This window comes from Somniosus microcephalus, chromosome 12 (genome assembly GCF_052327205.1).
Source record: "Somniosus microcephalus isolate GS21.2 chromosome 12, FLI_Smic_1.0, whole genome shotgun sequence".
NCBI classification, from domain to species: Eukaryota; Metazoa; Chordata; class Chondrichthyes; order Squaliformes; family Somniosidae; genus Somniosus; species Somniosus microcephalus.
In genome coordinates this window covers 133789212-133815373 of record NC_140998.1, presented here as the reverse complement: position 1 = coordinate 133815373, position 26162 = coordinate 133789212, and the positions used below count along the sequence as shown (strand labels likewise).

Below are 26162 nucleotides of genomic sequence, written 5' to 3'. Positions count from 1 at the left end.
CATCCAACATCCCACAAACAGCAATGAGATAAATGATCAAATGTTTTTGCAGTGTTGGTTGAGAGATAAATGTTGGCCAGGATACAGGGAAAACTCCCCTGCCATGGGATCTTTTACTTCTACTTGAGAAGATAGGGCCTCAGTTTAATGTCTCATCCGAAAGACAGCACCTCCAATAGGGCAGCATTCCCCCAGTACTGGACTGAAGTGGCAGCCAAGACGGTGTATTCAAGTCTCTGGAGTGAGACTTGAACCCACAGCCTTCTAACTCAGCAGCAAGCATGTTACTCATGAGCCATGGCTGTTGTTTGCAAGTAAACCATAGAGACCAGAAGGTTCAATTCCCACTCTATTATTAATTGAGCTTAATAAAGGCACCATAATTGGCTTCAGTCCTCCTGTTTCCACAAGCTTATGGCAGTCCAATGACCCTTGCTAGGACAAAAGCAAAATACTGCAGATGCTGGAAATAGGAAATAAAAACAGCTGTAAAGTTGGGTGTTAAAACAAACAGTCAGGCTCAGCTGTGATGGAAGAGACATAAGCTCCGAAAGTACAGACCTACTTAAACAGGTTTTTTTTTTGAGACTGTAAATGCAAGTAAGCCAGCCACATGAAAATTATTCTACATATGTCAGTTTTAAATGCCTAGATTTGTTATTGTAAAATAACAAGACATTTAAAAGACAACAAATTTCTTGTACATCGCAGCAACTGAATGGGGGGGGGGGGGGGGGGGGCAGAAAAGAGATGGGGGGAAATGTAGATGAATTTTTTTAAAGATTTTTGTACTCATGACTGGCCACTTACAACAAGGAATGATTTTGTACAATCAATTTGGTACAGAATTTTACAATTAAGATTTTGAGGCACAAATACACAGCAGGCCAATCAACACCTGAACTATTAACCTCTCTCTTTCACTGCTAAAGATAGTTTCAGCATTCTCTTTTCTTTTAAAATTTCAGATTTCCAGCACTGGCGTATGTTTTTCATTATCCTCACTTTTGGATCCGAGTACCAGTGTCATTTAAGAGCACCAGTGTTTGTGAAATTCTGATGTCCCTTAGTGTAAGTTCAGAAACATGAAATTTGTGAAACCCACAACACAGAGTAGTAACTATGTACAATCTTTATTTAAAAGGAGTACATAAGAGAAATGTAATTTACACCATTACATTTAATACCAAAAGTAAAAAAAGATTTGGATCCATTGCCAAAGAAACCAATGTCAATGAAGAAATAAATGAGCAATTCAACTCTGCAAGTGACAAGTTAAATGAATACAGCTCAGTAAATGCAAGTACTGCAGTTTTAACAAATTTAAGATTTGTGTTTCTCAGACAAATTCATTCCTTTACATCAACTTTCACTCACTCAAGTAAAAGTCCACATTAACATGCTTAGTCTGTACTATCACCAGAAGGTGATCGTGTGCGTGATCTTACATGATCCCCAGATGCCATAGAGGAATGGCCTCTCTGCTCCTTGGCAGGAAGAGGCGATCTACTCTCAGATCGGGATTTGCTGCGGCTCCTACTCCTAGAACGACTATAGGACTTACGGCCCCTGGAGCGAGATCTGGAAGAGCTTCGACTACGGGAACGAGACCTGCTACGAGACCTGAAAAGAAAAAGCAATCAAAACTTTGAATGGTCAGAATACAAACACTATTTTACTAGAACTATCTCTAGAAAGATGTTTGTTACAAGTTTTGTTTCAATTCAGTTCTACCCAGTTCACATCCAACCAAATGTTCCTGATATGGCAGGACATACAAGAAGAATAAGCAGAGGCTTTAAAAAGCTGCCAATAAAATCTCAAATCATTAGCATAAGCTGGTCAACTCAAACTTCTGCTTGAGAGTTAGAGCTATAACCAGCTGTTTTTAATTTTTTTTTAATATACATTTAAGCACTCAAGCCCAATGATGTCTGTGCTGAGTTCGTTAATATTCAAGGTGCTCTACCGTATAAATCTTAATGAATTAAGCCCAGGATACGTGGTTTCAATGCATTTCAAGTTTATTTAGGATTGAAGATCAATCTATGCAACAAAAAAAAACCTGAAATACACCCTGGGGCAATTACCTGCGCTGTTTACGTTCTTCAACCACCCTGATCTTTCTTCCATTGAGCTCTGTGCCAGAGAGCTTCTCAAGAGCATTCTTCACATCACTGTAGGATGCAAATTCAACAATTCTAGGAAAAGGAAAACCAGAGTCATTTTTATTAAGTTTGTAATCACCAAGACTGTGCTTCCTTTCTTAGCATAATGCTTAAAGAGGGAAGTCCAAGTCAATTCAGAATGGCCAGGGCAGAAACCAGATGAAGCAGTACAGTAGTAAGTCAACTGTGCAAATGTTAAGATTTCTTTACAAAGGTTGCCAGAGCAATTATTTCAAAACCACTTAACTAAACAGCTTTCCACAAGTGTCTAGTTGTGATGAAATGCAAAACTTTTTAAAGATGTGCATCATCAAGCTGAATATGATCTTAGTAATTGGTCTGCATCGACTCCCAAACCAAAGTTTCATCTCACATTGACATGGTTTCACAGCTGCATTAGCAGAGATTTCTTACACTTCCTTTCCCCCACCCATCAACAAACTTCAGGCTGTAGCTATTTAAAACTTCTTGTAACTCACCCTTCATTCATTTTGTGCCTGTGTGCATCCGCAAAGGTAACTTCTCCAGCCTGTCTCATGAAATCCTTCAGATCCTATGCAAGATCAAATCAGTTAGGTAAATCAAAGCATATTAACATATTTCTTTATCAATTTCCAATGTACATCACTGGAAAAGTAAGCAAAAATTTACATAAATCTAATTTCATCAAAATTTATATTACCTTCCTGTACAATTCCCTAGGCTATTCAACCAGCCAAATGTAACAAGTGTTCGCAGAGGCACCACCACGACTGAAGACCAGATGGTTCTCTTCACCACCCGCTTGACTGACACTACCCAGTCGATGGGAGCCTTCCCGGACATCACCCTCCCTTAAAGGCAGACTCTGGCATTGCCATAGGAACAGGGATTGCTACTCTTGCGCCGTGACCAAGGACTTCTCGCCTCACTCCAATCGAGCTTCCACACAACCCTACCAGCGAATTTCTCCCAATCGAGGACCTCGCATTTTACAGCAGGCTCTCAGAACTCTCGACTTTAGGACACCTTGTTATCATTTTCAGGGACGCAGCAAGGTAAATGGCACTAAACCCAGTGCCCACCAGTGTTGGTCAGACCACCACAACACAGATTTAGATCACCAATTGACAAAGGTAGGAGCAGATTGGCATTTCAACTAGGCCCAAGAGACCAAGGCACAGCGATTAGGAAAACCAACGGCACTCCACGTCACAAGGCCAACGACACGAGAGGCTGGTAAATAAAGGTTTTAACACTTGGTTAAATTTCAAAAACACAAAAACTGAGTGAACACACATTTTAGTTTCAAGGTTAGTAGGCAATCAAGGTTAATTTTTTTGTATTTAAAGTTAGCTACTCAAGTTAAAGGAGCAGTACTTAATTTTGGAAGGCAATTAAAGCTTAACCCATTGTTTTATAGGATGGGGCCTTCTGTTTTATGTGGATTACCCTATTTTCTTTTTCCCATTGAGGCCAACTGTAGGGTTTTTTTTTTTAAACACCAAGACAAAGCCAATTATACTGCAAAAATAAAAAGGAAATCCAAAGAATGAAAAGGAATAAGAAGTCTCAAGTATCCCCTTCTTCAAAATGGTGAACTTAAGAATTCCCTAACCCAAACTTCCTCCCCTCCTGTCAAAGGTGCTGACTCTTACTGGAGTACAGTTCTTCAGGTACTGGTAGTACCCCAAGCTAACCATTTCTTGTGAAAGCCTGGATAAGTGTTGCCAAGCAATTAGATCGTGGGGCCTGGGAGGAGGATATCAATGCCAAGCCCCATCAAGTTCCCACACATCTACACTTGCACTTTCCAGCAGGGACTACTCAACCAAAAACCCTCGCTTATTTTTCCACTCTCTAGCCTAGCAGCACAGGCCAAATGTAGCTTTACCCCTGGTGCCCTGGCTGAGATCATCTAACTTAACACAGACCAGGTATCTTCATCTGTGCTGCTTAAAAGCACACTATATGATAATCTTCCATAATGAGCCATTGGGACTCTCAAGTCCTTTAAGAGGGGAAATAATTCAGCTTGGTACACGGGAGTGACAAGTCCCTAAAATACCACAGGACTAAAAACCAAGTTGAAAGTCAGAATCATTGCTTTCAAAAAGCCTAAGAAAAGGAAGCACATTGACTTCCTATAAAAAAAAGTTTAAACCTCCCACTTTACCTTGGACCCAGAAATTGACATTAAGTATAGCACCTTTGACTGCAGTTTTTCAATTTATGGAATGACTTGGAGAAATAACAACTATTATCAGTCAACTGTAGATAACTGAACACTTTATTAAGAGTCATTTTCACAATAAAAGGCCACACATTACATTAGATATAAATCAAATGCACATTTTAGAATTGTCACACATGTTTGGAGCAAATTTGGTGTTTTTTTTTAATAAAAACTCCCACTAGTTTATCTTTGTCAGCAGCTCAAGTTGTTGTACTATTCTGTCACAATTTGTCACATCACATCTAATGTTTCCACTGCTGGCTAGTTACGTGTCTTTTGGAAGGAATTGTTCTGACACATTGAATGCCAACTTGTTGAGAACCACTTCTTTTTGTTCTCCTACATCATGTTACTCTGATTCTTTGTAATTAACTGCACTAGACATTTTTTTAAATGTTTCTTTATATTCAGTTAGGATTCATTGTTTGAATGGAACGCTCATGGCTAGTTTGTCAGGAATGTGGCAGAGTTACAGTATTACACCTGTGCCCTACACTGTAAAATGACTCTTAAGTTAACCTTGAAAGCTCTACTTACAATTAAACAGTGCCAGTTTCATTCCATTTCATTTTCATTTGTTTTAACAAATTACACAAAAAGTAGTCTCACATGATTAGATATTACATGCAGCATACCTGCCAGCTAACTCGGGAAGACAAGTTCTCAACAATCACTCTGTTTTCTGTACGAACCGGAGGCCCATTTCTGAAATGGATAATAAATTATGATCTGTGCATTAGAGAAGCTGAGTCAGCAGGTACTTTATTCTGGAGACACCTCAGTAAGCAAATATTAAACAGAACACAAGATTTTCTGCTTCTCTGTAGTACACAATATTTTTAAAAACACTAGGATTAAACATTTCCCCCATCCTACACAACTCAAACAGTTATTTTTATTTAAAATACTGAATACGGCTCAAAAATGTAGTTTTCTTATTTTCAGTTGGTGAATCGTGCATATTATTCAATGAGAAGTAAAGTTTGAAGTTTACCCATGAGGAATATTGATTGATCTTTTCCTCCCCTCCATATAAAAGACTTGAGAGCTCCGCTTTCAAAAAGGGCATATTTATGTTGTCGTCACCACACAGAGCAACGATAATGGGTCCGTGGGAACAAGCAACCCTATCTGTGAGGGGGCAGTGACCGGCGGCAGAGCTTAAAAGCGGCGGCAGTTGCGAGGTGAGGCCCGATCAGAGCATCGGACCTGTGAGGGGGCAGTGACCGGCGGCAGAGCTTAAAAGCGGCGGCAGTTGCGAGGTGAGGCCCGACCAATTCAGCAGCAGAGGAGAGAGGTAAAAAGTAATCCAAGTGTGACGTCACCAGGAAGCAGGTAAGTGATTGGTTGGATTGGTTAGTGAGTATTTCTTTCTTTCTCCTTTTCATTACAAGCTTAAATTCGGCGTTTTTTTTCTAGGGTCTCTGTGGTGTAGTGGGGACAGTTGGTAAATAAGCGCCCTAGAGTATATCTTTAACTGGTTGTACTTAATAAGGCCTTTCTGGTGCAGAGTGACTGTTGGTAAACCATTTAACTGGTGTAATTAGAGGGATTGATTTAATTTAAATCCAATTAATTAAAGGGGATACTAGCATCTAAAATCGGGGTAACAATAAAAAAGTTTAATTAATTACATAGAATGGAGCAGGTGATGTGTTACTGTTGCGAGATGTGGGAGCCGGTAGACCCCATTGAGGCTCACGGTGATTACATCTGTGACAAGTGTCTGCTGCTACAGGATCTCCAGCTCCGTGTTGATGAGCTGGAGTCTGAGCTTCAGACACTGCGACACATCAGGGAGGGGGAGAAGTACCTGGACTCAGTGTACCAGAAGGTGGTCACACCTATGCAGTTAATTAATTCAGATGTAGCACATGGCCAGGGTCAGGACGGTGTGACTACGAGCGAGGCAGGTACGGCGATCCAGGAGGTAGTGTTGGAGGAGCCGCAGCCCTTGCTCTTGGCCAACAGGTTCGAGGTTCTTACTCCCTGTGTGGACAGGAGCAGGGACTGCAGGGAGGATGAGCAACCTGGCCACAGCACCGTGGAACGGGGGGCCATTCAAGAGGGGGGAGTAAATAGAAATGTTGTAGTGGTAGGGGATAGTATTATTAGAGGGATAGATAGAGTTCTCTGCAGCCAAGAGTGAGAGTCCCGTAGGCTGTGTTGCCTACCCGGTGCCAGGGTTAAGGACATCTCCTCTGGGCTGGAAATAAACTTGCAGTGGGAGGGGGTGGATCCAGTCGTCATGGTCCATGTTGGTACAAACGACGTAGATAGGACTAGGAAGCCGGTTCTGTTAAAGAAGTATGAGCAGCTAGGGGTCAAATTAAAAAACAGAACCTCAAGGGTAATAATCTCTGGATTATTACCTGAGCCACGAGCAAATTTGGCTAGGACAAATAAAATTAGAGAGTTAAATGCGTGGCTCAAAGACTGGTGTGGGAGAAATGGGTTTTGCTTCCTGGGACACTGGCACCAGTACTGGGGCAGGAGGGAGCTGTTCCATTGGGACGGGCTTCACTTGGCCAGTGCTGGGACTAGAGTCCTGGCGGATCATATAACTAGGGCTTTAGAGAGGGCTTTAAACTAACTAGTGGGGGGGGGGGGGGTTCCTAGAGAGCAAATAATAAAAATAACAGAGAAGGTCATAGACTTAGGTAGCAGTGGGGAAATTAAAAACCAGAGCGTGTCAGGAAGGGGCAGAAGGTATGGAGTAAAAGGTAAAGTAATAAAAAGGGCAAAAGCAGGAACTAAGTGTCACAAAACATATTTGAAAGTTCTCTATCTGAATGCACGTAGCATTCGTAACAAAATAGACGAGTTAATAGCACAAATAACTACATATGGGTATGATCTTGTGGCCATTACAGAAACATGGCTGCAGGGTGACAATGCCTGGGAATTAAACATACCAGGTTATTTAACGATCAGGAAGGACAGGCAGGAAGGAAGGGGAGGTGGGGTGGCTATGTTAATAAAGGAAGGAATCACTGTAATACAGAGAAATGATATTGGGTCAAAAGATCAGGATAATGAAACAGTTTGGGTGGAGATAAGGAATAATAAGGGGAAAAAAACACTAGTGGGCGTAGTCTATAGGCCTCCGAACAGTGGCAACTCGGTTGGACGGGGTATCAATCAGGAAATAGTTGAGGCTTGTAATAAGGGAACATCTATAATTATGGGGGATTTTAACTATCATATTAATTGGACAAATCAAATTCGGCAGGGCTGCCTTGAGGATCAGTTCATTGAGTGTATTAGGGATGGGTTTCTTGAGCAGTATGTAACTGAACCGACCAGGGGACAAGCAACCTTAGATCTGGTCCTGTGTAACGAGACAGGATTAATTAAAAATGTCCTAGTAAAGGATCCCCTTGGAATGAGTGACCATAACATGGTTGAATTCCATATTCAATTAGAGGGTGAGAAGGTTGGATCTCAAACAAGCATGCTAAGCTTGAATAAAGGAGACAATGAAGGTATGAGAGCGGAATTGAGTAGAGTGGATTGGGAAAATAGATTAAAGGGTAAGACGATACATGATCAGTGGTGTACATTTAAGGAGTTATTTTACAACTTCCAAAAAAAATATTCCATTGAAAAGAAAAGGGTGTAAAAGAAAAGACAGCCATCCGTGGCTAAGTAAAGAAATTAAGGATAGTATTCGACTAAAAACAAGGGCATATAAGGTAGCCAAATCTAGTGGGAGGATAGAGGATTGGGAAAACTTTAAAAGACAGCAAAAAATAACAAAAAGATTGATTAAGAAAGGGAAGATAGATTATGAAAGTAAATTAGCAAAAAATATAAAAACAGATAGTAAGAGTTTTTATAGTTATATAAAAAGAAAAAGGGTGGCTAAAGTAAATGTTGGTCCCTTAGAGGATGAGACCGGGAAATTAATGGTGGGAAATATGGAGATGGGAAAAACGCTGAATGAATATTTTGTATCAGTCTTTACAGTAGAGGACACTAAGAATATCCCAACACTGGACAAACATGGGGCTATGGGGGGGGGGGGGGGAGAGAGGAGCTAAACATGATCAAAATCACTAAGGAAGTGGTACTCGGTAAAATAATGGGACTCAAGGCGGATAAATCACCTGGACCTGATGGCTTACATCCTAGGGTCTTGAGGGAAGTGGCAGTAGGGATTGTGGATGCATTGGTAATAATTTTCCAAAACTCCCTGGACTCAGCAAAGGTCCCGGCAGACTGTAAAACTGCTAATGTAACACCCTTATTTAAAAAGGGCAGTAGACAGAAGGCTGGAAACTATAGACCGGTTAGCCTAACATCTGTGGTAGGTAAAATGTTGGAGTCCATTATTAAGGAGACAGTAACAGGACATTTGGATAATCATAATTTAATAGGACAAAGTCAGCATGGTTTTATGAAGGGGAAGTCATGTTTGACAAATTTGCTGGAGTTCTTTGAGGAAGTAACGTATAGGGTGGATAAAGGGGAACCAGTGGACGTAGTGTATTTAGACTTCCAAAAGGCATTTGACAAGGTGCCACACAAAAGATTATTGCTTAAGATAAAAAAATCACAGGATTGGGGGTAATATTCTGGCATGGATAGAGGATTGGCTATCTAACAGAAGGCAGAGAGTTGGGATAAATGGTTCATTCTCAGACTGGCAATCAGTAACTAGTGGTGTTCCGCAGGGGTCAGTGCTGGGTCCCCGACTCTTTACAATCTATATTAACGATTTGGAGGAGGGGACCGAGTGTAACATATCAAAGTTTGCAGATGATACTAAGATGGGAGGGAAAGTAGTGAGTGAGGAGGACATAAAAAACCTGCAAGGGGACATAGACAGGCTAAGTAAATAGGCAGAGATTTGGCAGATGGAATACAATACTGGAAAGTGTGAGGTTATGCACTTTGGCAGGAAAAATCGTAGAGCAAATTATTATCTTAATGGCAAGAAACTGGAAAGTACTGAAGTACAAAGGGATCTGAGGGTCCTGGTGCACGAAACTCAAAAGGTTAGTATGCAGGTGCAGCAAGTGATTAAGAAGGCCAATGGAATGTTGGCTTTCATTGCTAGGGGGACAGAATATAAAAATAGGGAGGTATTGCTTCAGTTGTACAAGGTATTGGTGAGACCGCACCTGGAATACTGCATACAGTTTTGGTGTCCATACTTAAGAAAAGACATACTTGCTCTCGAGTCAGTACAAAGAAGGTTCACTCGGTTAATCCCGGGGATGAGGGGATGGACATATGAGGAGAGGTTGAGTAGATTGGGACTCTACTCATTGGAGTTCAGAAGAATGAGAGGCGATCTTATTGAAACATGTAAGATTATGAAGGGGTGGATCGGGTGGATGCGGGGAGGATGTTCCCGATGATGGGTGAAACTAGAACTAGGGGGCATAGTCTTAGAATAAGGGACTGCTCTTTCAAAACTGAGATGAGGAGGAACTACTTCACTCAGAGGGTGGTAGGTCCATGGAATATGCTGCCCCAAAAAGCTGTAGAAGCTACATCATTACATAAATTTAAAACAGAAATAGAGTTTCCTAGAAGTAAAGGGAATTAAGGGTTACGGGGAGCGGGCAGGAATTTGGACACGAGTCTAGGTTCGGATCAGTCATGGCCCTGTGGGTAGCGGAGCGGGCCCAGGGGCCGTGTAGCCTGATCCTGCTCCTATTTCATGTGTCTAATTCTGTTAGATTCAGGAGATAGTTCTGTGATAGTAGATTGGCGGTTAGGATCAGATCAGCCATGATCTTATTGAATGGCGGAGCAGGCTCGAGGGGCCGATTGGCCTACTCCTGCTCCTATTTTTTATGTTCTTATCCTAGTGTGAGCCTGGAGCCTCCTGACAAACTAGCACGTCACCAAACTATTCACTATTAAAACAACTTAGCTATTTCTGTCTTCATCCAACATCAATGAGTGTTCAGTTTCTAGTAGTCATTTGAGTGAGAACCAATGTTTCTGCCCTCCTATTCCCGAGGACTGTAAAGGCAACAGTCGTAACATTTCCAGGGATTAAATCTGGGATCTTTCGTATCCATATGACTCAGTAGCACATTAAACTTTGAATGATCGCAAGCAACATCTCTACTTTGCTAACTAACAAATTAATATGGCACTCAATTTAAACATTGGGCAAAAATGCTTTGCCACTTACTACTTTTGAACCAGAATAGCATAAAAATCAGGTAACAAATTCAATCGCCAGATAGGAAATTAAATTTGGTGCATCATTTGACAATTAAATTAATGTCAATCAAAATCTACTTAAATAAATTGATGTTACATATATTCTTTAAAAGACAATATTTGCATCATGTTACTGTACTGCAATATTCTCAATTTAAGAAAACAGGTCAATGGACTCACCTTCCTGCACTACGTTGATAGCTTTGGCTAAAGCGACCTTGATACCGTCCCCCTCCTCCTCGTCCTCCCCTATTGCGTGCTCTGGCATGCTCAACCGTCACTCTGCACAAACAAAATGCTCACTTATGTAGCTGAAAAGAATGCACAATAATTACCAGCCTTCTAGTTTATTTTGGGGATATGGCAGTGAGAATGGAGCTCTTACCTTTCATTGCACAACTCTTTTCCATCCAGTTCATAAACTGCATCTTCTGCATCTCTGTAATCTTCAAACTCCTGAAGACAAAACAGTAGACTTGTAGCCTGCCCAAATTATTTTTCTGTTCCAATAGTGTGAATTTAAAACTTTACCTAGCACCAAAATGGTCCCCAATTACTGGATAAGCTGCATACAAATGAGTGATGGCAAAACCACATTTCTACCTGTATGAGGAACAAGAGGCTTCAGCTATTCATGCTGGTAGTGTCTACGCCTCTGATTGCTTCTCCCTTTGCTTTTCACAGAAAAAGACACAAGGACTGAAGGCAGGTTTAGGTTTGCACTTCACCAGTAAATCAAAAGGTAACAAAAATCACATTCCCCATACTAATCCGTCACTGATTTCCAGTTAGATAAGCATTGTAAATGTTCAATTCATTGCAAAGGAGTTAAGTCACTCCACACACACTTAACAATTACAACTTACCTCTGCATTTAAAAAAACTTACCACAAATCCAAATCCATTCTTCAGATCAATTTCCTTAATTCGTCCATATCCTCTGAAGAACCTCTCCACATTCTTTTCAGTGGCATATGGGCTCAGTCTGCCAATGAATACCCGGGAGCTCATCTTTGCTGACCTAGAATACAACTGTCAAAACAAACAATAAAATCAAACCTCGAATACCATCTGCCAACACAACAACTAGCATTTATATAGCACCTTTAATGGAGAAAGACATCTCAAAGCACTTCAGAGGCACAAGGGCGAAAACAGACAGAGCCAAATAGGCGAGTGTTAAAGAGCACCTTAAAGGAGAGGGAGGTGAGGCAGTGTGTTTAGGGAGGGAGTCTTGGCAGATAAAGTGACATCCGACAACAGTGGATGTGAAGGGATAAGGGCGAATAAGAGGGCGAATTGGAGACATGATGAGTTCAGCGGATAGGGGATATTACTGCTGTAGGTTACAATTATAGGGGGGGGGCGCAAAGACAGAGAGAGATTTAATCAAAAGGATGAGAATTTAAATTTGAGATGTTGTAGAGGACGGGGTGCCAATGTAAGTCGAGGACAGGGCGAGATATGAGCGGGACTTGGGTAGCAGAGTTTTGGAGGAGCTGTAAAATACTTTTTTGAACTGGAACACGCAACAAAAATGTCAATCGCTTACCCTATCCCCCCTTCAAAACTCTCCAGCTATACAACGCCCAAATCTGTGCAAGATTTCCTTACTGCTCCTCTATCCAGAACAGAAAAACTGTTCTGCTTTAAAAAAAAACTTTTTTGTAAAAAAAGTCTATTGATTTTAGTTATATATTTTATGCATATAAAAATAAACTCAAATTGTTGTTTTTAAATTAAATGACATATTTCTGAGCCTATCAGCCCCAAAATGTTATTAAAATATATTTTTAGGCATAAACTCATTCTTTTAAATTACATATTTAATCATTTCTCTCTTGGCAACTCAAATTACAAGGATTCTGATCAAATTCAAAGCAGAGCAGCAGAACCTACACCACCATCCCCACTCAATCACTTCCCCAAACCTTCCCCATCCCAAGCCCCTTCCCCATCCCAAACACCAATACAATCCCCTTCCCCTCCCACCAACCCCCTCCAAAATCTACCAACCCAAGACCCTTCCAAATCCTCTCCCCCAATCCAAATCCCCTTCCCCAACCCAAGCCCCTTCCCAATCCAATCCCCTCCCCCAAGCCCAAATCCCCCATCGTACTCCAGACAGGTTTGTTATTTGTATTAAAAACGGGGCAAAAATAGTGTGGACGGGAGTTGGGGAGCGGCCCTGGTTTCCCCGACTGCAAACAATCGACAGGGAAACAACCCAGCGCCTGTCCCCCGAGGCCTGCGGCCCGCGCGGGCGCCAGCGCAGCGCCCAACAATAAGCGCCGCCAGCCGAGCCTCGGCGCCCCGGGGCCGCTTGCAACCCGAGCGGATCGGATCGGATCGTTCCTACCCCACCGCTACCGGCCCGGCCCGCTAACCTTTCTGATTATTTCAGCGATTCGCTGTGAAACAACGCAGCCACTTAACTCAAAACCCAACTCACCTCAAAATGGAGCCCGACCGTCCGCACGCAGCCAATCCCGCAACGACACTGTGCCGTCACTTCCCGGATGCTAAGCAACGAGTTCTCCCGAGCGGGCCGTCACCATGGGAACCGCTGCCGGGGGGAGGGTGTGTGATGGATGGTTTCGGCTCCCTCCAGCCCTCAGAGGCCCAGCTGCAGCCTGCTCTGCAGAGGGTGAAAAACACACACACACACACACAGATTAGCCATTGCTCCGCCAGCCCAACAAAACAACCGAACTACCCTTCTGCTAGCGCCATTTTCTTCATCACTTTCAGCCTCACCATCTCCTCTGATCTCCAGCGTGACTCCCACATCTGGTCCACTGGCCCGGTTGCGTAAAGTTCAATTGCCTCTTTAATGTCAATCACTTTTTTTTTGCCTTCCCCCCTCCTATAAAGCTCTCCAGCGAGACGAAGTCTAACTCTGTGCGAGATTTCGCAACTGCTCCTGTATCCAGAGCCCCTCAAGAAAATACAAAATGCAATAAAAAATCGAATTGGACTATCTAGCCTGCAACCTTTTTATCGTAATCTTTGTGTCTGTTTTACTGATACTACTATGGCCACTTCTCTTCCAGGCATCTTTTATTGTTTCTACTAAACTCCAAATATGCTGCGTCACATGCTTTTAATCCTCATCAGAATGAAATCAAGATTCATTGCACCATCTCCGAATCTAACTGACTACTTTCCAGGACCTCAAAACTATGGAACTTATAACTTACCTCAATCTTCTCTTCCTACAATATAGAAGCATTAAAAAAACAAATTTGGTAAAACCTAACCACTACTTTGTGATTCACTTTTTAAAATCTTGGTAGTGTTTGGCACTGTGGGCCTTGGCCCTTCACCATGGTTCCATCACCACTTCCGTAACATCGCCCACCTTAGCTCATCTGCTGCTGAAACTCTCATCCATGACTTTGTTACCTGTAGACTTGACTATTCCAATGCTTTCTTGGCCGGCCTCCCATCTTCCACCCTCCATAAACTTGAGCTCATCCAAAACTCTGCTGCCCGTATCCTAACTTGCACCAAGTCCCGGTCACCCATCACCCCCGTTCTCGCTGACATACATTGGCTCCCAGTCTGGTAACGCCTCAATTCTAAAATTCTTGATTAGGCAGAGTCAACATGGTTTTATGAAAGGGTTTGACAAATTTATTAGAGTTTTTTGAGGATATAACTAGCAGGGTAGCTAAAGGGGAACCAGTGGATGTAGTATATTTGGATTTCCAAAAGGCATTCGATAAGGTGCCACATAAAAGGTTATTACACAAGATGGGGAGAAAGCAGGGATCGGGTACTGAATTTGGATGATCAGCCATGATCACATTGAATGGCGGAGCAGGCTCGAGGGGCCGAATGGCCTACTCCTGCTCCTATCTTCTATGTTTCTATTAGGGCTCATGGGGTTGGGGGTAATATAGTAGCATAGAGGATTGGTTAATGGACAGAAAACAGAGAGTAGGGATAAACGGGTCTTTTTCAGGTTGGCAGTCTGTAACTAGTGGGATGCCACAGGATCAGTGTTGGGCCTCAGCTATTTACAATCTATATTAATGACCTAGATGAAGGGACCGAGTGTACTGTATCCAAGTTTGCTGATGATACAAAGCTAGGTGAGACAGTAAGCTGTGAGGAGAACACAAAGGCCTCGATTTTCATTGAGCCATGGAGGCGGGCTTGGAGGCGGGCGGGGGGTTAAAATCGCAAAAACTGGTGGGCGGGCGGGACCTCCCCCCCCAAACCTCTCCACCTCTCCCCCTTTAAGACACTCCTTAAAACCTACTCTTTGACCAAGCTTTTGGCCACCTGTCCTAATATCTCCTTATTTTGTTTGATAATACTCCTGCGAAGTGCCTTGGGACGTTTTATAACATTAAAGGCGCTATATAAATGCAAGTTGTTGTTTTCTCAATTTAAAATTATTAATGTGCTCTGCACTGCAGCTGGGCCTCAATCATTACGTACAGAATATTAGCCAGGCTATAATTTGATACAGAATATCACATTTGGTACAGAATAACACATCCAGTGATTGAGATAACATTGTAATGTGGAAGAACAAAGCTTGAAGTGTGTTAGTGCCAAGCTTCAGACGTGGTAGTGTTTTGTAACATACCCTAGGCTATGATTTTTTAAATAATTTGTACACACTTAAGGTTTTGTTTTTGAACAAAAAACAAACACACATAAATACACAAACATTTTTATACAATGTTCAGCAAAGAAAGCTGTAAACAATGCGCAAATCGGTCAGCAAGTTTGGGGATTAAGAGATAAGGCGTGAGTTGCAAATCTCCAGAACTTGCTGGTCTATCCCGCCCTTAGCCTCCCTGTTATTGTTAAGAACTTGCTGGATTTGCACATTAATTGTCCATTAAACTGGCCGCAGAAAGTTAGGGCTGGAACTTAACATTGTAAGTATCTTTTTAACGATGTGATAATTGTTAATGCAATGCCAATCAATCTCTCTGGTCCAGAAAAGGAACAATTTAAACTGTCCAATTTCATTCCTGCAATTAGTAAATTGTTGTTAGAGATTCTAAAAATGTCAAATTTAAAATCTAATTTTTTTTTCTTACTTTTTCATTCTCTTTTTTCTCTCTCTCTTAATCCAATCTAACTTTCCCTCTCTTTATTTCTCTTACTGTACCTAATATGACTCTAATTCATAGGAACATAGGAGCAGGAGTAGGCCATTTAGCCCCTAGAGCCTGTTCTGTCATTCAATGAGATCAAGGCTGATCTGTATCCTAACTCCATCCACCCATCTTGACTCCATAGCCTTTAATACCCTTGACTGGCAAAAATCTTGCGATCTCAGATTTCAAATTATTAATTGAGCTAGCATGTACTGCTTTTTGTGGGAGAGAGTTCCACACTTCTACCACCCATTGCGCGTAGAAGCATTTCCTAACCTCTCTCCTGAATGGCCTGGCTCTGATTTTAAGGTTATGTCCGCTAGCACATTAGATAGAAAAGCTTACATCCCATTAGCCTTTATGATTATTTTTTGTACCTGACCACATGTTAGTGGTCTGTGTACATGGATGCCGAAGTCTCTTACCTGCATTGAAATCCATCTGCCAGTTTTGCCCACTCACTTAATCTGTCAATGTCTCTTTGTAATTTTATGCTCCCATCTACACTTCTTACTATGCCACCAATCTTTGTGTCATTGACAAACTTGTATATATGGCTCTCTATTGTGTTATCTAAGTCATTAATAAATATAGTGATTAGTAGAGGCCACAGCACCGATCTTTGTGGGACACCATAGTCACTTCCTTCCAATTCAGGTACATACCCATTATCCTTACCCTCGGTCTTCTATCGCCTAACCAATCTCCTATCCAGGTCAATAATTTGCTTTCAATTCATGAGCTTTAATTTTAGCCAACAGCCTCTTATGTGGAACCTTATCGAATGCCTTCTGGAAGTCCATATAAACTACATCCATAGACATTCTCCTGTCTACTACTTTTGTTACTTCCTCAAAAAAAAAGCCCATTCTAATTCACCCTCCTTTTCCGTCGTGCCATTGTTTCTCAATCCTTAAATCTCACTGGTTAAGGAGATAGACTGTTGGTCCTGCCATTCACTGAGGTCCCAGATGCCCCGTTGTCCTCACCGCACCGTTATCAGCTGACACTTCCAGCAAGTTATCCTTTTATAATAAAGAGAAGGGTGTAATCAGTCAGCCAGCAGTAGCAAAGCCACCATAGGCATGGAGCATCAGAAATCAAGTAATGACCAAAAGTGCCAACTGCCTTCAGCTGTTAGTTGAAAATGAGGACTTTAGTGAGTATGCCCAGAATCTTCAGCAGTGAAATCCCTACTCTCTGATATCTCAGAAATTTATTTCAGGATTTCTTACTGTTTTGAGCATTCCAATGGTGAAGGTAAGGCTTTTAACACTCAGATTTGAAAAACAGAAGAAAGGTTATTTTGTGTGTACCCTAAAATGATACTGTGAAGTGATAATTACTAGTCCTAGCCCTTTTCGGGCTACCCCAGATCAGGCGTATTCCCCAGACGTTCACCTTCAGAGATAGCCGAATTCTATAAGATGCTTAATTGGGTCTAAAGGTTCAGACTATCTCTCCCTAAAGGAAAGAAATGACTTGAAGATGTTACCGTCCTCTGGATAGCACTTTTAATAAGTTTAACTAGGATATTATGAGGATCCGGAATACCCCCCAGAATTCTGCAACTCCTTACAAAAGAGTGTACAGAAATTGAGTTTGTGAGATTGATACAGAACTACTAGAGACAATTCTAAAAATATATAGATTTATTTAAGAGCCGACATACAGTTAACAGCTTTTGAGTCAATCGCAGCATTAACAGTTCAAAAATAAATAGCTTACATTTCTTATCCTCAGAGATCCTTATTCTCAAATCTTAACTTCGTACATTTTTACATTTCTTATTCTTAATTCTAATCCAGGATATCCACCAAAATCAAATACCTTGATTACCCGAGACTCAAGAGTTGTAGGCTTACAGAGTGGTTCTGAAGCCGAGAATCGCTTGCCCCTTCCCAGTGACTTCTGACTGTCTATCTGAAAAGCTCTTATTTTTATACCTTTTATCCTTTGAAGTTTTCTGCTGATGTAAGCTAATTATCACTAATTCATCCTCTGTTGACATTTTCTATTCTTACTGCCAATTCAACTGTTAGCTTGCAGACTCCTGTCTCTGTGTTTAGGTGTTTCAAAAACGTATAAAATTCTTATTACAGATTTATCTCTTTGATGCCATTCTTATCGAAGGTCTTCATTCAATTCTTAATATTGGCTTAACTGGTTATTAGCAGACTCCTGTCTCCGTGGTGTTCCAAGTTCAATACAAACACAATGTAATTGCTTGGTGCATCTATTGAAGTCATATCTTCAAAGTGTTCTGTTGGTATCTGATGCGCCATCAATTACGCAAAAGACTGAGGTTAAGCGAGTAACAACCAGGCTTTTATTAACTAAAGAATGAAGGTCTAGTCTTGAGTGGTCGACCCGTCCAGAATACTAAGGGACTGGGAGGTAGTCACTTATATACCTGGAATAGTGGGAGGAGTCAGCCGAGGCATGTCCAGACCTGTACCTAGTGGAATACACATACAGACAGGTATAACAGTGGTTTACCACATTCACCCCTTGTTTAAAAATGAGTCCGGCGGGGTGAAGTGTATTTAAAAGTTCGTGTATTGGAGTCTCTCCGGAGGTCTTGTCTGCCGCTGTGATCGACGTGGCGACGGCAGGGGTGGTGGAGCTTCCGGCGTCGCGTCCCGTGTAGGCTGGGGCACTGGAATGCAGTCCTCGTGGGTGACGGTCCAAGGCGAGCCGGCTGCTGGGGTTGGATATCGGGTCGTGGGGGGGGGCTGGTAATGGGTAGTGGGTTACAGCGGTCCCCGAGGGTGTCGTGGGGGGGGTGGTAATGGGTAGTGGGTTACAGCGGTCCCCGAGGGTGCGAGGTCTCGAATGGAGACTGTGTCCTCCCGCCCGTCCGGGTACGCAATGTAAGCGTACTGGGGGTTGGCGTGGAGGAGGTCGACCCTCTCGACCAGGGGGTCCGTTTTATTGGTCCTCACGTGTCTTCTCAGTAGTACCGGCCCTGGGGACGTCAGCCATGGCGGTAATGCTGTCCCCGATGTGGACTTCCTTGGGAAGACAAACATTTTCTCGTGAGGGGTGGCATTGGTAGCAGTGCAGAGCAGTGACCGAATCGAGTGGAGCGCATCGGGGAGCACCTCCTGCCAGCGGGAGGTCGGAAGGCCCCTAGACTTTAAGGCTAGTAGGGCGGCCTTCCAAACTGTTGCATTCTCTTTTTCCACCTGTCCGTTCCCCCGGGGGTTGTAACTGGTGGTCCTGCTTGTGGCTATACCCCTAGCGAGCAGGTACTGGCGGAGTTCGTCGCTCATAAACGATGAGCCCCGGTCGCTATGGGTATAGCTGGGGAAACCGAACAGGGTGAAGAGGCTGTTCAGACATTTAATGACCGTGGCACTGGTCATGTCCGGGCAGGGGATAGCGAACGGGAAACGGGAGTACTCGTCAATGATGTTGAGGAAGTACCCATTGCGGTCGGAGGAGGGGAGAGGCCCTTTAAAATCGACGCTCAGGCGTTCGAAAGGGCGAGTGGCTTTTATCAGGTGGGCTCTGTCTGGTCTATAAAAGTGCGGTTTGCACTCAGCGCAGACTTGGCAGTTCTTGGTCATGGTCCTGACCTCCTCAATGGAGTAAGGCAGGTTGCGGGCCTTGATGAAGTGGAAGAACCTGGTGACCCCCGGGTGGCAGAGGTCATTGTGGAGGGCCCTCAGCCTATCGGTCTGCGCGCTGGCGCAGGTGCCACGCGATAGGGCATCTGGGGGTTCATTGAGCTTCCCAGGCCGGTACAAGATCTCGTAATTGTAGGTGGAAAGATCGATTCGCCACCTCAAGATCTTGTCATTTTTGATTTTGCCCCTCTGCTTGTTGTTGAACATAAAAGCAACTGAACGCTGGTCAGTGAGCAGGATAAATCGTTTTCCGGCCAGGTAGTGCCTCCAATGACGCACAGCCTCCACAATAGCCTGGGCCTCCTTCTCGACCGCGGAGTGTCTGGTCTCCGGGCCCTGGAGGGTTCATGAGAAGAATGCCACAGGTCTCCCCGCCTGATTAAGGGTGGCGGCCAGAGCGAAGTCGGATGCATCGCTTTCCACCTGGAAGGGGATGGATTCGTCCACTGCATGCATGGTGGCTTTGGCAATGTCCTCCTTGATATGGTGGAAGGCCGAGCGGGCCTCTGCCATCAGGGGAAAAGAGGTGGATTTGATCAGCGGACGGGCTTTGTCTGCATAGTAGGGGACCCACTGGGCGTAGTAGGAAAAAAACCCTAGGCACCTCTTCAGAGCTTTTAGGCAGTGGGGCAGTGGGAGTTCCATAAGGGGATGCATCCGGTCCGGGTCGGGACCGATGACCCCGTGTTCCACAACACAGCCAAGGATGGCGAGGCGGTCTGTGCGGAATATGCACTTCTCCTTGTTATATGTCAGGTTCAGGAGTTGGGCGGTGCGGAGGAATTTCTCGAGGTTTGCGTCATGGTCCTGCAAGTCATGGCCGCAGATGGTCACATTGTCTAGGTAAGGGAAAGTGGCCTGCAGCGCGTTTTGATCGACCATCCGGTCCATCTCCCTTTGGAAGACGGAGACCCCGTTGGTAACGCCAAAGGGAACCCTAAGGAAGTGGTAGAGGCGGCCGTTTGCCTCAAAAGCAGTATACTGGCGGTCTTCGGGGCGGATGGGAAGCTGGTGGTACGCTGATTTCAGGTCAATGGTCGAAAAGACGCGGTACTGCGCGATCTGGTTGACCATGTCAGCTATGCGGGGGAGTGGGTAGGCGTCCAGCAGGGTGTAGCGGTTTATTGTTTGGCTGTAGTCGATGACCAGGCGTTGTTTCTCGCCGGTCTTAACGACCACAACCTGGGCTCGCCAGGGGCTGGAGCTGCCCTCAATAATCCCCTCCTTCAGGAGCCGCTCCACTTCGGTTTTGATGAAAACCCTGTCCCCGGCACTGTATCGCCTGCTCTTTGTGGCGATGGGCTTACAGTCGGGGGTGAGGTTAGCAAACAGTGGGGGGGGTAGGACTCTGAGTGTGGAGAGGTTGCATCTGGTGTGCGGCGGGCAATTTGGAGGCTGCTGGCTGCGGACTGTGAGTGGGGGGAGGGGGCCACCGTACGCCATCGTAACGCTTTTGAGGTGGCACTGGAAATCCAACCCCAGTAGAACGGCAGCGCAAAGTTGGGGCAGGACCAGGAGTTTAAAATTATTGAACACAGTCCCGTCTACTACTAGTGTCACTACGCAGTAGCCGCCAATGTCCGCTGACTGGGACTCGGCGGCCATAGAAATCCGCTGGTGCACAGGCAGGACTGGGAGAGAGCAACGCCGCACCGTGTCGGGGTGGATGAAGCTCTCTGTGCTCCCAGAGTCAAAAAGGAAGTTTATTGCATGGCCGTTTACCTTAACGTCCATTTTGGACCGAGCTAGTTGGTGCAGTCTCGTTTGGTCCAGCGTAACAGAGGCCAGCGTAGGGGTCGGTGTGTCGCTGCGGGTATCAGATGGGGGGGGGGGTTGGCAGCCTGCTGCGTCCCGGCTGGTGTCCAAGATGGCGGCGTCCATGATTCCCATGTGGCTGGAGTCGTCCAAGATGGCTGCTGCTGCGGTGGTTTGCACATGGCTGGGGAGGCCCAAGATGGCGGCCCGCACGGCCCACACGCGGCGCTGTTGGGGGCCCAAGATGGCGGCTCGCACGGCCCACACGCGGCGCTGCTGGCGTTCGGGGTGGCTTTGGCCTTGCAGACGCTAGCGTAGTGTCCCTTTTTCCCGCAGCCCGAGCAGGTCGCATTCTTCGCCGGGCAGCGCGCTCTGGGGTGTTTGGCCTGGCCACAGAAGTAGCATTTCTGGCCTTGGGATACTACTGTCTGGCTTTGGGACACTGCTGCGGTGGTTGGGCCGTTGTTGGGCTGTGGCTGGGGTGGCACGGTGCTATGGGGCTGTCCTACCGTGTCCCAGGTTGTCGTTCCCCGCGGTGCAGAGGAGTAGGCATCCATGCCCCGGTAGGCTGCGTCCAGCGTTAGTGCGATTTCAGAGGCTTTGTCGAGGGTGAGGTCACTCTGCTCCAGCAGTCGCTGTCGGGTGTACTTGGACCTGTGGCCCGCTACGAAGGCATCCCGGATCAGTTCCTCCGTGTACTTAGTGGGCGTTACCGCCTTACACCCACAGGCCCGGCCAAGCACGGACAGTGCTTGGAGGTATTCCTCAGTCAATTCCCCAGGTTGTTGCTTGCGACTCCCCAGGAGGTGCCTGGCGTAAACTTCGTTCACAGGGCGCGTGTACTGGGTCTTGAGGAGCTGGAGGGCGGCTGTGTACGAGGTCGCGTCCCGGATGACTGAGTACACTCGGTGGTTCACCTTGGAGATCAGGACAGACAGTTTGTTCGCATCCGTTACGACCGCAGTGGAGGCAGTCAGGAATGCCTCGAAGCACATGAGCCAGTGAGCAAACTTGGTGGAAGTGTCCGCTTCCCGACTGTCCAGGTCCAGGCATGCTGGTGTGAGGATCTTCTCCATTATAAAAAATTTAGTTAATAAAATTGATGCACCATCAATTACTCAAAAGACTGAGGTTAAGCGAGTAACAACCAGGCTTTTATTAACTAAAGAATGAAGGTCTAGTCTCGAGTGGTCGACCCATCCAGAATACTAAGGGACTGGGAGGTAGTCACTTATATACCTGGAATAGTGGGAGGAGTCAGCCGAGGCATGTCCAGACCTGTACCTAGTGGACTACACATACACATACAGACAGGTATAACAGTGGTTTACCACAGTATCATATTTACAACATGTAAATTAAAAACACTTCAACTAGGGTGTTTGCTTGTTTTCTAGCTATCTCAATGGTTGTATTAAGAATGATGGTCTCCTGTTTTCCAAGTTTAACATAAAAACTATTTGACCAGCAAGTGATTCTTTTACTTGATGTCATCTTTTCAAAGGCACATGCCTCTTTTAATATTTCTGTGTTTCTGTTTAAAAGCGACCCCGAGGCGGCAGAGCAGCAGGTAGGCCCCGGAGCGGCATCAGTGCGGACCTGTGTGGGAAGCGACGGTGGCGGCAGTGTTTAAAAGCGAACCCAAGGCGGCAGAGCAGCAGGTAGGTTTACCAATCTCCAATCTCAGAGGGAGAGAAGTAAAAAGTAATCAAAGTGTGACGTCACCAGAAAGCAGGTAAGTGATTGGTTGGTGAGTATTTCTCTCTTTAGAAACTATAAACCACAGAGTTAAAGTTTATAAAGTCTCTGTGGTGTAGTGGTGACTGTTTATAAACCAGGGCCCTTAAATATACTATTTAACGGTAGTGTAATTGGTGGGATTGATTTGATTTAATTTAATTTAATTGCAATTAATTAAAGGGTAAGTCATGGCAGGACAGCCGGTTGTATGATCCTCCTGCCCTATGTGGGAACTCAGGGACACTTCCTGTGTCCCTGACAACTGTGTGTGCAGGAAGTGTGTGTAAGGATCAGTAACCTGTCATTCTGGAATGGTACACTAGGTGGTGCTGTATGTATATAAGAGTGAGCTACCCATGATGCACTAGGCTACCCACAAGGCAGCAGTCAAGATGGATGCCTCTACAGATACTGTACCTAGTCCACATGTGCTCAATAAAGTGTCTAGCAAAAGCTAGCTGTTCTTAATAAAAACGACTAGTTATTAATGAATATAACATGGTACCAGGATTGGTAAGATCTGCTGAATATTGTGCAACGCGACATGGAGAATTTGAAGGCACCAGAGTGTTTGAAACTCACAGGAAATGTCGACTACAATTGGCAGACTTTTAAACAACAATTCGAACTCTACATTGCTGCCATCGGGTACGGTACAAAGCCAGACGCAAGGAAAATAGCGTTGCTGCTCACGGTTGCAGGCCCACAGGCGATAGAGGTATTTAATGTATTTGTATTTAATCCAGAGAAGAACAGAGAAAAATTAGACAATGTGCTAAAGAAGTTTGATACACATTGTTCTCCCAAAAAGAATGAAACCTATGAGAGGTACATCTTCCGTTCTCGGACACAGCAGCAAAATGAGACTTTTGATAGCTTTTTGACTGATCTGAAACTGAAAGCACAGACATGTAATTTCTCTGAGCTGAAAGCATCCATGATTCGTGACCAGATTGTGTTTGGTATTCATGATAAAAAAGTCAGGGAACGTCTGTTGAGAGAAATCGAACTAACATTGGAAATTGCTGTGAAAATATGCCAAGCTAGCGAGCTAGCTCAAAAGCATGCCAAGACTTTCAGTGAAATCAATGATGATGCGATTGCAGTAAGTGCTGCTGTCGGTGCTGTGTCCTACAAGGGGAAGAAACATGGGCAGAACAGAAGTGAAAAGCAATCGGAGGAAGGAATTTTTAATTGTAAACGCTGTGGTTACAAACACCAGTTAAAACAATGTCCAGCGTTTGGAAAAATGTGCACAAAATGTCATGGAAAGAATCACTTTGCCAAACAATGCTTTTCAAAAGTAAAAACTAACAAAGGGCAACGAGTTAATGTAATTGAGGACACTGATTTAAGTGAGACATGTTTTGTAGGAATGGTGTCATGTGACAATATCAAAAAGGATACAGAAAATGTGCAGCGCTCAGGAATTAACAATGCTGAACATAAAGTTAATGCAGTAAAAGAGGACAAATGGATGATCCCACTGCAGGTAAATGGAGCATTAGTTACATTGAAACTAGACACTGGGGCAAAAGCAAACTTAATCAGTATGAGTGACATTAACAAGATGAAAGAAAAGCCCAAAATACAGAAAAAGTCAGTACTACTGAAGGACTATAATGGACAGAAAATAGATAGCTTAGGTGTATGCAGACTTAAAGTGACAGTCAAAGACAAAGTGCATCATCTCATGTTTTCTGTTGTGGCTGAAGGACTTGATTCACTACTGGGTGACAAAGCTTGTGAAGACTTAGAACTGGTCAAGAGAGTCTACCGTATAAACTGTGCCATAAGCAGACCAGATGCCTCAGTGGATTCTGTAGTGAATAATTTCCAGGATGTGTTCAAAGGATTTGGAGTTCTACCATTCACTTACAAGATCCAGCTAAAGGAGGATGCTCAGCCAGTGGTACATGCTCCACGAAGAGTTCCAGCACCCCTGCGTGACCGGATCAAGAATGAACTGGACAGAATGACCACACTAGGAGTCATCAGGAAAGTCAAAGAGCCAATAGACTGGGTTAACTCCATGGTATGTGTAAAGAAAAAGAACAATGACCTAAGAATATGCATGGATCCAAAGGACTTAAATGCAAACATAAAATGTGAACACTACCAGATTCCCAATCGAGAAGAAATCACCAGTGAAATGTCAGGTGCCAGATACTTTACAAAGCTCGATGCCTCACAAGGATTTTGGCAACTAAAACTGGATGAAGAGAGCACCAAATACTGTACCTTCAACACACCATTTGGCAGGTATTGTTTCCTCAGAATGCCTTTCGGGATAATATCTGCATCTGAAATCTTTCATAGAGTGATGGAACACATAATTGAAGGTCTGGAAGGAGTTCGGGTCTATGTTGATGACATCATCATCTGGGGCTCCACACTGAAAGAACACAATGAGAGACTGACTAAAGTGCTACAGAGCATACGCCGGAATGGACTGAAGCTCAACAAAGCCAAGTGTCAGTTTGGCGTCCAGGAAGTCACTTTCCTAGGAGATAATCTATCTGGTGAAGGAATAGAGCCAGATATGGAAAAAGTAAACGCCATACTCAAAATGCCCCGACCCACTGACCAAAAAGGAGTGCTACGCATCATGGGGATGATAAACTTCATTGGAAAGTTAATTCCTAACTTGTCAGCCAAGACAGCCTGTCTGCGAGACCTGCTACGTAAAACAAATGAGTTCGCATGGACAGAAAGACATGAACAAGAGTGGATAAACCTCAAAACAGTGCTGACAACCACACCTGTACTCACCTTCTTTGACCCAACAAAAAGAATCAAAGTGTCAACGGATGCATCAAAAGATGGCCTAGGTGCGGTCTTGCTACAAGCAGAGGTTGAAGATTGGAAGCCTGTTGCCTATGCCTCCAGGTCTATGACTGATACTGAGTGTCGATATGCCCAGATTGAAAAGGAATGTCTATGCTTGGTAGTTGGACTAGAAAAGTTTCATGGCTACATATATGGACTTCCCACCTTCACAGTTGAGACAGACCACAGCCCACTGGTTGCCATCATAAAAAAGAACCTGAATGAGATGTCTCCAAGGATTCAACGACTCATGATGAAGCTGCAAAGATATAACTTTGAACTGATCTACACACCAGGCAAATACATAGTGTTAGCAGATGCACTATCCCGAGCACCCACAATGAGTCATGTGAGCTCTACTGAAGATGTTTATGTTGTTATTGATTGATATTGAGTGATACTGATTTTGTTTAACCTCAAAGAAAGGGGGATGTAATGATCAGTAACCTGTCATTCTGGAATGGTACACTAGGTGGTGCTGTATGTATATAAGAGTGGGCTACCCACAATGCAC

The 26162-nt window shown here is 44.2% G+C and overlaps 1 protein-coding gene across 3 annotated transcripts; it reads right to left on the bottom strand.

Annotated features, from left to right (window-relative positions):
- Positions 1-1114: 1114 nt before the first annotated feature.
- Positions 1115-13108, bottom strand: LOC147109546 (serine/arginine-rich splicing factor 5-like). Of its 3 annotated transcripts, none has more exons than XM_086003595.1 (8): positions 13022-13108; positions 11458-11601; positions 10955-11025; positions 10750-10851; positions 5019-5088; positions 2648-2721; positions 2091-2201; positions 1115-1623 (listed from the first exon to the last, which is right to left on the bottom strand). In XM_086003595.1, exons 2-8 carry the CDS (start codon positions 11578-11580, stop codon positions 1404-1406), a joined length of 771 nt encoding a protein of 256 aa, XP_085859721.1. In that variant the 5' UTR covers positions 11581-11601; positions 13022-13108; the 3' UTR covers positions 1115-1403. The 3 variants fall into 3 exon arrangements, with proteins under 3 accessions (XP_085859721.1, XP_085859723.1, XP_085859722.1); XM_086003597.1 differs by having other exon boundaries at positions 2648-2712; XM_086003596.1 differs by lacking the exon at positions 13022-13108 and adding an exon at positions 12957-13011.
- Positions 13109-26162: the final 13054 nt, after the last annotated feature.